The 16295-nt window shown below is 41.9% G+C and overlaps 1 protein-coding gene across 2 annotated transcripts in view; it reads right to left on the bottom strand.

Annotated features, from left to right (window-relative positions):
- LOC133997421 (kelch-like protein 29) overlaps positions 1-16295 on the bottom strand; it is a 215909-nt gene that overhangs the window by 26219 nt on the left and 173395 nt on the right. For both annotated transcript variants that reach the window (XM_062436992.1, XM_062436993.1), the window contains exons 11-12: positions 8192-8374; positions 5721-5901 (exon numbers count right to left, since the gene is read on the bottom strand). In XM_062436992.1, the coding sequence (XP_062292976.1) occupies positions 5721-5901; positions 8192-8374 (364 nt within the window). The remainder of the gene's footprint in view (positions 1-5720; positions 5902-8191; positions 8375-16295) is intronic.

Consider the following 16295-nt stretch of genomic DNA (forward strand, 5'->3'; position numbering starts at 1 on the left):
ATAAATGGGAGGGAATAGTTCAAGGGGATAATATGACATGGTTTGATAGGCTAATATACTTCACTTTCTTAATAAAAATAGATTGACACCACTCTCATGTTTGTATGCTATAGGACGCTAGAGCTAGCACGCAGTTAGCTTAGCTTGGCATAAAGAGTCACTTCACCTTATCAAAAATAGTTCCAGCACATAAATCCCCATAAAAAAAACTCCAAACTGTTGTATTATGTCACTTTTCGTTTACAGGGCCAGGCTAGCTTTCCCCCCTGCTTTCAGTCTTTATGTTAAGTTAAGCTAACTGCCTGCTGACTCGTTTCATTTTTAACGTACAGACCTGAGAGGTCTCAATCTTAACACCTAAAAAATCAAAATATTATATTTATTAATCAACATTTTTGGCTAACACTAATAATGATAAGTAGTAGTAATAATATAGATTCAATTTTCCAATCACCTTACAGCTCAACAATAATGTAACACTAACAAAAATGAATGCACCTTAATGTTCACTGGGATGAATTACACAACTCAGACAAGTTTCAAGAGTTAGCTGAAGTATTGCTGAAATAAATGGAAACCAATGAATGCCTGGATGTAAAGAAGCGTGATTTGATAAATGATTAGCTATGATGTTAAATATACATGACTGGTAGGAAATGAGAGCTGTGTAAAAGAAGAGGGTGAGTAGGACAGACAGACAGAGAGAGAGAGAGAGATGTGAGAACTAAAAATCACAACTGACATTTCAGAGGGGAGAAGGGTACCATCGAGGGGTAATGAGGGTGTGTGTGTGTGTGAGTGTAGGGGAGAGATGGTGGGTGGAAGGGGGCGGTTGGGGTAGAGTTGGAGGGTGAACCAGTGCCTTGACAGCACAGTAGGGGCCAGCGCTGTGAAGTTGGTTAATCCTGAGGAGAAGGGGATTAGCTCGGCAGGGGGTAACCGCCTCAACAGGGGGGATCTGGGAGCCCGTTGTCCCTGACCACAGTGTCATGTTGCGGGGCTACGGGGGCTGGCTGTCCCCATCACCACCCCTCCCCTCCCTCCAAAACTAGCTCTAGGCACTGTCTGACCTAGTACGTGGAAACAGATCTACACAGTTACACACACATAGACATATAAAAAGACATGCACAACAGCTCATCAGTTCATTATTGCTGTGGAGAGGCTGGAGGGGCTGAGAGAGAAGAGTGAGGGTGTCTTCACATGAGCCCATTGGTTCCAGTATGACTGATTGTCCAGAGCTCATAGGCCCACCTGGGGGCTGCTGCATCTACACTCCCCTTCTCATCATCACCCCTTGGCTCTGTGCTGCTAAACTCTTCTTGGCTCACCCCTCCTCTCTCTCTTTCCCTCTTTCGGGACTCTTTCGCTGCAGGGTCCTGAACACCTGGGGCCACAGAGCTGCAGGACACTCCGTTGTTATTAGCATCAGCATCATCACCTTGCTGATTATTTTCCCACTGTCTCCAAAAGAGAGTGCTGTTGGGCAGAGAGCTGAAATGGACAATGGAAGACTTCCACCTCCAAGTCAATGTGTTGAATGTGTGAGAGAGCTGCCTGTGTGTCTGTACACATGTCGCCTGTGTGTTTAAAAATGCATCTGCATTAGAAAATGAGAATTTAGATGTGGACGGCAGCATGTGTGAGATGAGTGCGCTTGAATAGACCATACCGGCCATGATCTCCTCTTACTGGCACTTTGACAGCTTCTTTTTTGCCTGCAGACAAAGAAACAGATCCCTGTCAGAACGTGCTCATACGGCAGCCAGAAGGCAAGCCCTGCCTCGCCACAACTCAAAGAGCTGCTGACGCCTTTTCCTTCTATAAGTGTGACACAGGGTCCCTCCCACCCCTGGTGTCCCACAGAAGGGGACCTTTCTTTGGGTGACTGGCAACCCAGCATGCGTACAACCCGCGGACTTTGAGTACTTACAATAAGGACTTGTCAGTTCATGGAGCAGCCCACAGAGGAATTCAGTTAGCTGTGTGCAGCGTGAAGCAGGATGAATCCTCCCACTGAAATCTCCATCTCACTGTATGTTCTTGGTCATTGTTGAGCTGATGAAATGTCCAAGGAGACATTCAATGCTTTGATTACAACCTTGCCTTGATGACCTTGCTCTCCAGGTTTCGCCTCCTACATCAGCCAACATTGTTGAAAGCCCATTATGCTGGTCAAAAGTATATGTAATTTAATGGAAACGTTTAATGGACTCTGAAGAAATAGATGGAGGACGGTTGTGTAGGACAAAGCCAACAGTTAAGTCAGAGCAAGGCTGATCATTTTAAGGAGGTCAACAACCTTTATGGAGATAGAAAAACTACAAGACAATGGCAAATACACCTGAGTAACCATTCACAGGTGCAGGGAAGCTTATACAACTACAACAGATGTCATGAAAGGTCATTTTAGGTTTGAAAACTTAACGAAAAAAGCATATGGAACATGATCTTAGCAAACTCCTCCAGACTTGTTAGCCAAACAGTACGCATCCCTGATGAGAAAAGCTAGTCGCTATACTCAGTGTCATGTTGCTAACAGTCTTCATGCAATATTAACTTGCAATAGAGCTTGGAGGACGCACAAACCTGTGCATAGTGCGCAATAAATAAAACAAAACCATCTGTGATTGACACATCATTAGACAACCATGAATTATTCAATATCTGCAATCATATTGGATTGCCAAAGGATCAACATGCTGAGGAGCATGCAGGCCCAAGGTACCTGATTGCAAGTTAAAAGCCTCCCGAACTCGACTGCTTCCATCCCTAAAAATCTGTCAGTCATTAGTGTAGAGAGCGGAGACGGGAATAAGCCTGCTCAGTCCTCTGAGTGTTGATTTGGACCTCCTGCGGTTCCCAAAGAAAGGCTGCATCCTACTAGCTTTGAGATGGCTCTGATTGAAGACATAATTGTGAATGTGGGTGAATTTCATGGTTAGGAGCGTGAAACCCTCAGTGAGATGGATGGAGAGATGGGGAACGAGGAAGGCAGTGAGGACTGCAAATTAGGAGTCAGTGTGCTGAGAGCCAGAGCTGGAAGGTAAGAGATCTTGGCTGGGGCCGGCTGATATGTAGACACACACACAGGCACGTAAAGAGGCATATATTTGTACATATACTCTAGGAACAATGAGCACTGAAACAGAATTGTGTGCAGAAATACAGATGCATACACAATGAAAAACACTGGCTGTGTGTAAATAATCTCCACATCAATCACTCTATGAGCATGCCTGTGAGGTCTTGCTTCGGTTAATCAGCTGACAGGGTGACTCACTGATGCTTTGTTTTTTTGTAGTTCCTGACAAAGACGGCAAATTAGGATGTTTTAATTTCTTCACAGCTTTACATTCCCAGAGAAAGAGATAAAAAAACTCTTCAGAAGTAATGTAGGGTTGTTGAAAAGTTCTTAGTTTAAACTTTTTAGAATTGGTTTTCTTAAAATGGTGGGGCTCATATTGGGTATTTATGTTAGCCATGTTCTCATTTAGACCAAATGGATAAATACGAAAATTTCAAAAATATATTTGTGACAGACAACTCTATGAACAGAATTGTAAAATAATAACACAACTTTTTTATTGTAAATTATGTATAAACCACCACATTATAGATGTAGAAAAGATTAACTTTCTCTCTAGAGATATACAGTAGAAATGTAAATGTTTAGCTTTGCAGAACACTTTTACTATTTAATCAGTTTCATAATGAAGTAAAAATATTACTGTCTAAGTTGGCTACAAGCATACTTTTTTTTAAATTGAAAACTTCACCAATGCTAGGGATATAATTTCTTCCCCCTCAAAACTTGAACTTTAAAGTACTGTAAAATTTCATACGAATCAGGTTTTAACAGCATGAAAGAAAAAAATATGTCCAACCTTTTCCTTTGTTTTACCCCCTTTGTTGCCTTTTTCATATTAAATACAAAAAGATGTTGTGGTCTTCACAAAGATGCATGCAGCTCACACTGCCGATGTTAGCTATTAGATCAACGTTCATGAAGATATTCACAGCAGGTCAACCCATCTTGTCAGAATAAGGTAGGCTACTAAAATAAAATAAAATAAAAGAAATGGAAGTCTGAACCAATGAACAATGCATTTGTAATCATAATATCTTGCCTAAAGCACCAACTTTCTACTATTTAAACATTTTACTCAACAAATAGCAAGTCTCTGGACTTTCTGACTATATTTTGACCCTTGTTCCACATAGCGGTTTCTAAAAGACAAAATTAAAGCCTGTGTTGCTTAGAAACAAGCCCATTGACTGCTCCGACAATTTGCCCAAACAGCTTGAGAGACCTGCTTTTACATGATAAGGCTGGTGAATACAACCCTGACCCCTGTGTTAAAAATGGTTTGCTTCAGCCTAGGCACCATGCATTTCTTTCCTTACAATTACGAGTTGAGCTATTTTGTTCGTTGTATTGGTTATTTCTCCCTGGTCGGTGCAACTTGTGAGAGGGCAGCACTAGGGCAGTAATAATAAGCAGAGGAAGCCTCTGGCAGTTCTTGGAGAGAGGCAAAGTAGGTTAAAGTTTTACAATGCTGATAACTGAGTCCAGTTCGGACCCTGGAGAAGCTTGATGATTGCACGAAAACACACACAAGGGCACAGGCAGAGAAACACATACAAACACATCACACCGTGAAACGCTGATTTCTTTGGAGCCATGAATGCCCTAGATGCACTGGCAGCTCTCAAATTAAGCAGCTCAGAGACAGAGGAATCAAATGCGTTTCCATTACGGGGCAAATATTCCATCTACCCCCTGTCATAACGACACTGTATGGCAGCATTATAGGGAAATATCAAATTAGGCTGTTTCATTTGGAGGACTGTTGTGCATTGCGAACAGCTTTGGAGATCAATTGAGCTGCTAGGTAATGAGCAGCAGCGGCCTGCTCTAATATACTCAGTAATGTTCTTTTGATTGCTTTGGTTAATCTCGCTCAACCGTGCAGGGGAGGTAGCCCCTTCTCTGCTGAAACTCACTCCTCAGCCCAGGTTAGAGGGAAAAAGAAGAAATGGGGGTCTTTGTTGCAAAAGTCAAGCAATATCAATGATGTTATTAAATCTGGAAAATACCTAGTCATGTTTTATGCCACTATGAATTCATTATAGTATATTCTATGAGTACACTGTCTACGTCTGATTTATGCTGAAGAGTTTGAACAAATGCAGAAAAAAGACAAGAAAAACCCTGTTGAAAAAGCCTCACTGGACGGCCTTCAAATGAAGTGTTGGTGATGTGTCGATGCTGAAGTGGATGAAATCAGTCATAGTATACTACTTTGCTCTGTAAAAGCAAATCCTCCCACTCATGGACCAGTCACAAACAAATAAAAGGCACTCTGTTGTTCCACAACACTCACAGCTGTGACCATTTAATATGCTCCAGCTCAGATTCATTCCTCTGCACCTTTTGCTCTCACAGAAAATGCTAACAAACCTGTCCAACCACTTTTGCAATATGCTCACCGCACTACTGCATGCCACACCATCTGCCACATTTTGCTGCGCAGTGTGAATATTTATTTTCTCAAACTGGATTTCTCAGCATCCACCTACTTTTGCGGAATCATCGACATGTGCCTGGAGATGGCTGTCAAATTGGGGTGAGGGCTGCACAGGACTGTGCATTCACCAGCTGGGAGATGCTGGAGGTGTTTGTGGACAGCCTGCTGTTGAGACTGCGTGACTCTTACCTCTCCACATGGTCCAGGTTCCCGGATACACCCAGTCCTCCGATGGCGTACAGTTTGCCGTCATATACCAGGCTGTTGTGTCGGCAGCGGGCTACGGTCATCCGGGACACCAGATTCCAGTTGTCCAGCAGGGACATGTAGCACCACACATCAGCCACCATCAGACCAGACTCTGTACCACCTGAAAATATGAATAACAAAGAAGGCATGAGTGATCATGACTACAAGTTGTTACACAGCTGGAAGGCACTATATACATCCAAAATATTGCATCAAATTAGGGGATACTGATTAAAATATTGATTTTTTTCTCCATGGAAAACTGGCTGGAAGTTGTTGCTACTGTGCAGACTAGTCAACCAGTCAACCCACAAAACTGTACTTGTTTCAGCTTGCTTCAGAGCAGCCCTGTTAGCTGTGTAGTTTGACATGTAACACCAGCCGTGACTTCGGTGACCCTGTTCCAAGTGTGCAGAAGGTTACAGACCGGAGCCTGTTGATTGGCTAGCTAGAGTACCCCTGATTTCCCCACTGGCTGTCTGACTCCCGGCGGACACATGCAGACCTGTTCCAATGCCCAAACACAAATTTACATTTATATGAAAAGAGGGAGCGGAAAGGTACATGCAGGACAAATCCTGTTGCAATTCCACGGTGCAATGTCAAGGTCTGAGTACCGTGCAAGATTCTCGCACAAATGGACCGTGGAGGGAGAAATTCAGTCTACCTCTGGCGGAGCAACTTAAAGGTGTCTCATAGAGGGAGTCACAGAGTGCACAGTGTGCCGCTATAGAACAAAACAACGTCTGTACAGCCGGACTGTGAAAATTTAAAAAGTTAAATAAAAACCTCCACAGAAGGTAAATAGGAAAGCCATTCTATACAAAAAGAACTCTTTTGAAAAGAAAGACTAAGTTGTCAACAGTATTGGGCACAGTAAAGCTTTCAAAGCAACCGATGAGTAAGCTTCAAGGCCAGCCACCCTTTTAAAACTCTTTAACTGTTTCACAAAGGCTCCATAAGTGGGTGATGGCCTGGGGAGCTTCTTTTTGTTGAATCATAGTGCTCACAGAAAGAAAATGTCATCAGATCATGAATGTCAAGTGTTGTGGCCTTTTGTCAGAATCACATCTTCTTTTCCTTCATTTAAAACTATATTTTAACAACTTTTTTAATATGCTGCTTTATATGCTGGTTACAGTAAAATGATCTAAACTATGCCTTATATTTCATGTAAGTGTTATAGATTTTATTCAGTATGAATAAAAAAGTTTACAGCACAAAAAGTTAGTATTTCCGTAACCACCCTAATCCGGGTTTTGATCTAAACTAATTTTGTTTATATGATGGACTGGCTGCATAGTGGGGCTATATCTGGAGCACTAGTGGGGCTAGATGGGGCTATAGTACACCAATAATTACAATAGACCCAAAAAGAAATTATCACACTTGACATTCAAAATCCTGTCTGACTTTTCTATTGTTTGTCATGTTTGTCCCATCCTAAAGCTGATCTAGCCCTATATAGTCTCCAATTGCCATAGAAACCTTCTATGGACTGGAATCACCTTGGCGAGTTGACATTGCTCAAATGTATTGTTTCATCATCCAACAAGGTCCCAGACACTAGTGAAAATGATTAAGTGGAGGCAGGCATCCAGAGAGAAAGATTTAAAAGAGCCGGGTGGGGCCACCAGTGACTTGCTACAGTAGCTCGTCTTATCTTACTCACTCCTGGCAGTGCTGTTACGACATGTTTGGCAGAGAGTCTGTTTCCCCATTGAAGAGTGGTTCTTTATGCATTTAACACAGCCCTCTGTGGTTGGGGTTAAGTCTCAGGTTAGGTTACGGTTGGGCGTCAAAGGGATAACTGGTTGGAGTTAGAGCCCATGGCCCAGGCTGAAGGGAAGGTTAGGGGGGATACAGATTTCGACAGCAATACCACCAGCCAGACGAAGCTCCCTTTTAAAAAATTCTAAAAGAGGCTTTATTTGGTGCCGATATGAAGAGACTTCTGGCTGAAATATTCTGTCAGTAAAGATGATGCAGGCTTTTCTCTTATTCCCTGTATGTGTTGCTTGTTTGTCAAAATGTGAGCTGTGCAGTTTCTGTGTTATTCTCCTTAGAATTTTTTAATTTTCTGAGCTTTAAAAAGTTGACTGTTGCATCTGCTGACTGCATCTAACTATGTTCTACACTACCTGTCAGAGTGTTGAATATTGTAGAAAAGACGTCATGTGGTATCTACAACAGCAACTAACAAATCCTGCATAATATGCCTTTAATTTGCATCGTAGTTCTTTGTTCCTGATATGTAGATTCAGGGATAGCCTCTACAACAGCCAGATCATCACCTTTCACAACTACAGTGTGATAAACCTATGGTACCCACTATCCTCCTGCTCTGTGTCCCTAAATAACTGCAACAAGAGAGCTACAATTGTGCTGTTGGAGTGGGCGATTTAGCTCACCTGACAGGTAGATGTTGTCTCCTGCCGAGATGACATTGAAGAACTCGCGGTCGTAGAAGGGCAGGCTGGCCAGTGGGTACCACTTACTGTTCTGTGGGTTAAAGCAGGTGACTGCTGTCAGGGAACGCTGGTTCATTCCGATAGCCTGACGCCCTCCCACCAGAACTATCACCTCTGCTACACCTAGAGGACAAAGGAACCAGAGGAGGGTGGAGGAGGAGGATGACGAGAGTGGACAAAGGATGGGAAGAGAGGAGAGAAAGCAGGTCATCAGGGAAGGTTTCCACAAGTAAATAAGGGCCAAAATTGAATCAAAGGCTCTTTCAGACGGCCCAATGCTGCTGTAAATAGTAGCATAATGTTTTGTGACATGTTGCCCAATGTTAAAGTGTTTACACTATACAGCTTTCAGTGCAAGGTGAACATTGTTGTACATTTATTAAAAGCAATACTTTAACAAAACCTTTGAACCCTTTTATTTTCAGACAAAAACCTTGATAGGCTGTCAGAGAACCAACTAACACACAAACAGTGGTAGATTATGTGTTGTTTTGGATGCACCAGGCCTTGGCTGTCCCTGAGTCAATAAGCTTGTCTGGAAATGCTAAACAAAATGCAAAATAGAAAAGTTTCCTCTCTGTCTCAGGAAAGCACTAAGTTAAAGAAAATATAACTCAATCACCAAGACTGATGGGGCTGTCATTTGTTTGGTTGCTGGCTATCTCTTGCATTCTCCCTTCCTGCAAATAATACAAGCACTACCCTTGCATTTACCCATCCACACACTCATGGTGAAACATAAACTGTTTGAGTATGGCATAAGAGAATCGTAAAATCAATAGGCGAGAATCAATGTGTGTACATTTGTATGTGTAAATGTGTCGTGTCTCATACACACACATGGTCTGAGAACCTTGTGTGATTAAAGAAGATACTCGAAAAACACGCCTGGTGCTCATCCCTATTACTTCTCACCCGATCTCTGCCCTCAGACACGCATGCACACACACAGAGCTGGTGGATAAAGACACCAGTGATCCAAAACACACAAACAGGTTGGCAGGCTGCCACATGACTGTCTCAGGTCCTCTCAGTCTTCAACAGCAGGCTCCAGTGAGCAGGCAAGACGACGAGCAGCCAGACAGAAATGAGCTGTGTGTTTGAAAGCAGCAGGCAGGCGGGCAGAGGGAGGCAAGCCAGGGAGGGAGAGAAGGGTGATAGGGAGAGATAGAGACAGTGTGAGAAGAAAGACAGCAAGAGAAAAAACAAAAAGGGAATGAGAGGAAAGAAAGACAGGGAGGGAGGGCTAATCTTCATACACTCCAAACCAAGGCTAACCACGGGTTTATCTGCTTGGATCGATAATTTTCCACACAGACACTCTCCTGACAGGCACATCCATAGGCGGCTGTGTTTTCCTTCTGCTTCTTTCAGTTAAAAAACTACACCCTTGTTTTTTTTAAGAGTTTCTTTTTTCCTTTCCAAGCTGGTAAAACAGAGAGCTTTTCTCTAGGAAGAGGAAAAGGGGTGAAAGAGGAGAAAGATACAAAAACTACAATGGGCTTTACTGAGGCTGAGCAAACAGACAGAGCAGTAAGCACTGCCTCAGACATATCGTGCACATACAGCTTAGACTTAGTGGACAGCTTAAAGCTGGCTGGCTCTTTTCCTTGGTAAGATTTTAAGAATGTGTTCCTCTGCGTAGGATAGAAAATAAAGTAATGGCTCAAGGAGAAATTGTGACACTGTCACTTCGAAGATGAAGGTCTGGTACACAAGCTAAAAAAAGGACAATCATGACAAAATGCAGAAGGCGTAGGAGACGTACAGGAGTCACCGCCCTAACTGGCAGCATGTGAAAGATGTGTGAACTTGGAGGGCTGCTAAAAAAGATTTAAGTTGAACTCGTTCCCATCATGGGCCCGTTTTTACAGCTCCATGGCACCACGCCTCAAACGGTCCTTAAGACCTCCAACAGACCTTGGATATTCAGCTAATAAATGGGAGTATGCTTTTGTAGGGCAGTCACAGCTGTTCTTTGAAAAAAAAGTGAAAACAGGCTCTTTGTCTTCCCTCTCATGAGCCTCCAACCATACCTACACACACATTAATTATATTGACTTTGTTCTGCTATTGTTCTTCCTCTTGATTAGTATGCTGCTATTGCTGTACGTGTTTGTACTCCATTTCTCTTTATCACATTCTTTATCCAACTTTATTGGATTTTAAAAGTTTGACAGTTTTTCTGTGTTTTCATAGGATTACATTTCTCATCTCATGTCTTTCATCCTATTTGCCGTTTCAGTTTGTTTATATTGATTGCCTCAATTAACTTGGCAAAGTTTCTGTGTCTATGTCTGAGCCAATTTGGGATTTTCTTTTGTTGGTGTGCACATCAATCGATATTCTACCATTCAAAGGTTGTTGTAATGTCTGCATAGGTTCATAGTTTTCAAAATGAGATTTATTTATGAATTTATTTTCATCTTAAAACATGGTGGAAGATGTCCAGAATACTACATTTCCTGATGTTTCCCTCTGTTGGATTTTTACACTTTAGTATTAAAACATAAAGATGACACATAAATGTACTCTTCCAACAACTTGAAGCCCCACTGTGTCTAATTAGAGAAACTTTAGCAATTCCACATGCTGCTTCAGTGTGCCGAATTGTACTTCTTTGCACATGCTCGTCTTTATTATCACCTAGTGCCCATGTGCAAGGTTTTTCTCTGCACTTTCCACTTGGCCAGACACGTCAAGGAGAGTCCACATCTGGGCGTTGAGGCTGCTGCACAGCTCTGACCCCTGAAGCCCTGAACACACTCACAAGCTAACACAACCCAACACCGGCCTGTCAGAACGCAACAAAACAGGAGAGCGGCACTGCTGACGGGGAGTCACGGCATCAGATCAGATGACTGCGTGGGTGACTGTATGTGTGTATTTGTGCATATGTGCCAGCTTTCTCAGACAACGAAGCCTCACAGGGATGGCTGTCAGTCAGAGGCTTGATGCGAGTTGGGTAGAGGGATGAAGGGGATAGAGGATCGAAGGATGGAGACAAGCGGTTGGGGATGAAGGGATAACGAAGACTTGACAGCTCTTATTTTTCTTTTTCCTGGTGGAGTTTATACCCATGGTTGTTGGGGGGAGAATATGTCTACTTCTGATTCTTACTGAATGTATGTTATATTAGTGGTATTTGTGGTAAATTTAACCTGTCTATTTTCAGGAAAGATTCAACTGAGCACACGTTTTAATCAACACCCTGCTTAAAAGAAATGTATTTAAGCAGGTACATAATTAAATTCTTAGTGTATAACAGTACAACCATGTCCTTTACCTTTGGGTACTGTGCAGCACAAGAGGATGTGCCTCGTTTGTGAATCTAGGCTAACACAGCTAAACTCAACTTGTACTCAGAAGTAGTGTATTTGTAATAGGGTGGAACACTGTGGCAGCAAGCAATAAGATTTAACAGGGAATAAAATGGTAACATTTGGACAGAGCCCAGTATTAAATCTATCCGAAAGTGGTTTCTGTTGTGTTCTGAGGGGCGGACAGGCTGGTGTAGGAGCTGAATCCCAAATTAAAGTTGATGGCCACCCACGGAGCGTGACACACACGCATGCACACACGCGCACTCCAAAATACACCTCCCAACAATTTCTGCGTATTGCTTTCACCCAACTCGACTTTCAACTAAATGAAACTTGTCTGTGACAGGAGCACGCCGCCCATGTTTTACCCCATGCTGGAACAAGCTGTATTCTCACTGTGGACATACATATACGCGCAATCACACACAAACATGCAGTCACTCCAGAAAAGGAGAGGTTGAAGGAAAGATGAAGACAGAACGGGCAGATTCTGTTGTTTCCTCTTCCCTGCTGCCACACTGATTCTTATTTTACTTTGTTATGTGTCTGCTTGCTCTCTGCCCCATGCTGTGACCCTGCTTTCCTAATTCCTCATCTTTTTTTTTACCCTGCGGCTAATACCTCTCTTTCTCTCTCTCTCTCTCTCTCTCTCTCTCTCTCTCTCTCTCTCTCTCTCTCTATTTCTCAAACCTAGTGGGACCTTGCTCCATATTTCTCTTCCTCTTGCCCTTAAACTCATTCTCTCTCGAACTCCAGCAGTCTCTTTTCAATATTCCGTCCATTTCATCTTAACTCACTGCTTCCTCTTCTTTTACCTAGTGCACCTTTTTCCCCAGTGTTTTTCCCTTTTTTGACTTTTATTAACAGGCATACTTTTCTGCAGAATAAGTCGAAGGGATATTGCCAGATTGGGTTGGGTGGAGTTGCCCAGACACACACATTTACCCACTGAGGATTACGTTGAGGGTACATGACGCCAGGAATCATCCTCCTAACATCAAATTTCCTTGGTCGTGGTTTGTATTACAGTAGCAACCCACCATACCAGTTCCAAAGTTCGTTCTTTACCTTTGGACCTTTTGTCAAAAAAATCTCACCTCAAGGTCCATTTAGTATCAGGTTATATTGCAGGAACTTCATTACTGCTGTTTCTACAATGACAAACTTTAGGAATTTTAAACCTCAACTTTTAAACCTGTATGGATGAGGAGACCTGACAGTGCTAAAAAAAGAAGGGAGAAATTTTAACATGTACAATTTCCGTTACAAGTGGGCGAACTAATGAGGATCAGGAAATATGATTAAAAGCTCCAAAACAGCAGCTCAATGGGCCTTGAAGTGACATTGTTTTGTCAACTGGCTTGCTTTATTCTCCCGAAGCCTACTGCTGCTAAGAGACTAAATGCAATATAAAAACATTTAAATCAACAAAAGATAAAGACGACACTGTAATTTCCTTAAGCATGCGTGTAGATTTACACCTGTGCTGTAGAGATTAATTACAAATCATATTGCTGTTTCAAATTGGTTTGTTCAATTCAGTTTAAAAAAAAAATCTGTAGTTTGATCTTCTTTCTTTAAGTTGAGCAATCAAATCACTGTTAAAACATGATTGTTTCATGATAATATCTATGGCTTTCACAGTCTTTCAGCAAGTTTTAACCAATACTGGTAATTATATTATGGCTAAGCTGACTTTGTGCTTTCAGTCACCAGTGAGGGGAGCTCCAGTTTAAAAAGATTCTGACTGGGACAGTGACACTGGTCTTTCAGTGTACTCAGTTCAACTTGTTTGTTCATGTGCAGAACACTGCCACTGTAAAGTAGGCTTGGTGTACAAGATAATACGGGTAACTAAATATATAGTTGGAGTGCCTTTGCACAGTTCACATCTCAAATTGTCTGAGAGATTCAAAGTTCTTCTCCAACTCTGCTTCTCTTTATTTACTGTTCATCTCCTCATTTATGAATATTGAAGATTTAAATTGAAATCTGTAAAGGATTCAACTTAACTGTGTACATTTATGCAGTCATGTTATAAGGGTTTGAGTTGTTTTTTTTTAAATTTGACTTTAACTTTAGCTTTATTATTATCATTTAGGAAATTGCCTTCATTTTCAGCCAAACATTATGACACAAATGACAGGAATACACTGATGACTATGAAAAACCTCCATCTGCTCTGGCAAAAACAAAACATGTCCACGTTTCAGTAAAGGTGACACATGAATAAATATGTGTGCGTAAATGTATTCATGTATGGGGAAAACTGGAAGTGCACAGACTTTTACTCACAGGGTATCACAGCCACAGTGACACTGGCAGTCTGTCTCTCAAGGCTCAGAGCCATTTATATCTCACTGCTGGTCCATAACCATTTCTTCTTATCTCAGTCGCCTCTCTCTTTTGCGTTTTTTTCCCTCCCGTAATCCAATGATTTCTCTCTTAGGGTGCTAATTTGCTATGGTGAGGATCAGTGGGCCAAAGGCGCCCAAATAATGTCAGGGTCCAGGGATGTAGAATGTGTATACTGTATATGTGCATGATTTTGACGGTGTGTGTGTGCATTTCTGGATATGTGTTTATCTGTTGAGCAAAAACTGAATGCAAACCTTTTTTGTGGCCTCAAGTGCCCTCAAACTCCATTTAAAGGGTCTGTTCACTGTATGAGTCAACTCTAGTAGTGAAAAGCTGAAAAGTGTTTTCAGCACAGATGTTACTATAGCCTACATCTCATCGGCTTATCAGAGAGCCTGCACACAGATGGGGAATCCTTTTTAGTTAAGAAAACAAGAGCTAGTCCTACTTGATCATGGATTATCTCCACTGAATATACTCCTCTGGCAAAAGGGGTCTAATATATTATCCTCAAACACTGGAATGTTCTCAAAATTGATCCATCTATAATATCAGCTCAGAGTCTCCCTTGATCACTCTAAAATGCAATCTGAGAGACAGACATATTCATTCAGATACTCGAAAACCACCTGTCAGATGCTAAATTCTTTATATATATATCCACATACTGGTTAAAAATACACACACACACACACACACACACACACACACACACACACACACACACACACACACACACACACACACACACACACACACACACACACACACACACACACACACACACACCATAACATCCTTCTTATACTGCAGCAGCACACATATTATTGGAAGCTGAATTGTAACTGTAACCAAAACTGCAAAATGCACATGAAACATTGATAGTGCTATGGCATGAGCTAACCATGGCTATGCAGTATCATTTAAGTCCTCTCACAACAGTGGTGACTGGTCAACTTGTTGCTCCATTGAGAAGCATTTTGGACTCACACACCACAGTTGAAAATTAAGAATTTATTTTGTCATGTAAATTATTATATTCAAAGCATGCAGTACTCGTACATGTTGTACTCTATTTTTGTAACAAAGATAAATATGTCCTCTTTTGCTTCTAAAATCCTGTTAAACTAACTATCAAATAATAATTGTTAACCACAGTAGTGTCAAAACATTGTCTGCTTGCAAGATTAAAGGCCGGAAATCAGTAAATTCTTTTAAAATGACATGTAATAATACATGGTGATGGTGACACAGTTTTGACTTCATTTGTCAATTTTTTTCAGATTTCTGCCTCTCCTCCAATACAGTGGGGGTGAGAGAAATTGTATTTGTAGAGCAGCACTGAAAAATGACATTTAAAACCTAAAATAACTGGTGTCCCCAATACACAGGATAATCCATACATCTTGCTGTGAACACTTTTTGATGGAACTACTTTTTATCGAAGAAACGGTCCATGTTGTGGTTTGTTATGTGGGTAACTGGGACATTGTGCATAAAGAGATCTTGCTGTTGAATTTTTAAATATATTGTTTGGTGGCAGACATCTCAAAGACGGTGATGTCTCAAAACTTGGGCAAATTAAAAAAAAATTTAAAAAACGTGGCAGGATACACGTAAGTGAGAAAATACGATTTCTTGTAATTTTGGTGAACTGAACCTTAAAAGTCAGTGGTATTTGAATGTCACACATTCTGATTTTATAGACCCGGATAAGATACACACACACACACACACACACACACACACACACACACACACACACACACACACACACACACACACACACACACACACACACACACACACACACACACACACACACACACACACACACACACACTAGATCTGCACAATCAGCACATGCAGTGGCACAGCTCTAAACAGTTTCACTCTGTCTGTTGCATATTGGATGAAGCTGAAGAAGCCTTCGAGCCTTGCAGCAGGTCAAAGTGCCAGATGTGGCATGAGCGATGGCGAGGCTGATCCATGTTCCTGTAAATGCTGCTCGCTTTAGGTTTGAGCACGAATTGCAGCTCTAGGAAGAAAATGAATCAAGTTTTCTGGCAACGGCCGAGGCAATCGTTCACCACCCCTCCGCTTCCCTCCCTCTCCCTCCCTTCCCTTGTTCCATGGTAGCTCAGGCTGACAGTAGTCACTAGTCAAAAGGTCAAGCAGACGGAACCTTAATCTTGGCTGCAGCCCCTGCAGACATTCAGACCAGAGGTTATCTAATCTGGATTTACTGCCTCCATGTTACATTTATGAGCTGAGATAGATGTGTTTGCTTGAGATCTCGCTGATAAGCCGCAGGAATATCAAAAACTCATACTCCAATTCTCCAGTGAATAGCTGCATCCAAC

Source organism: Scomber scombrus, chromosome 17 (assembly GCF_963691925.1).
Source record: "Scomber scombrus chromosome 17, fScoSco1.1, whole genome shotgun sequence".
Lineage (NCBI taxonomy): Eukaryota > Metazoa > Chordata > Actinopteri > Scombriformes > Scombridae > Scomber > Scomber scombrus.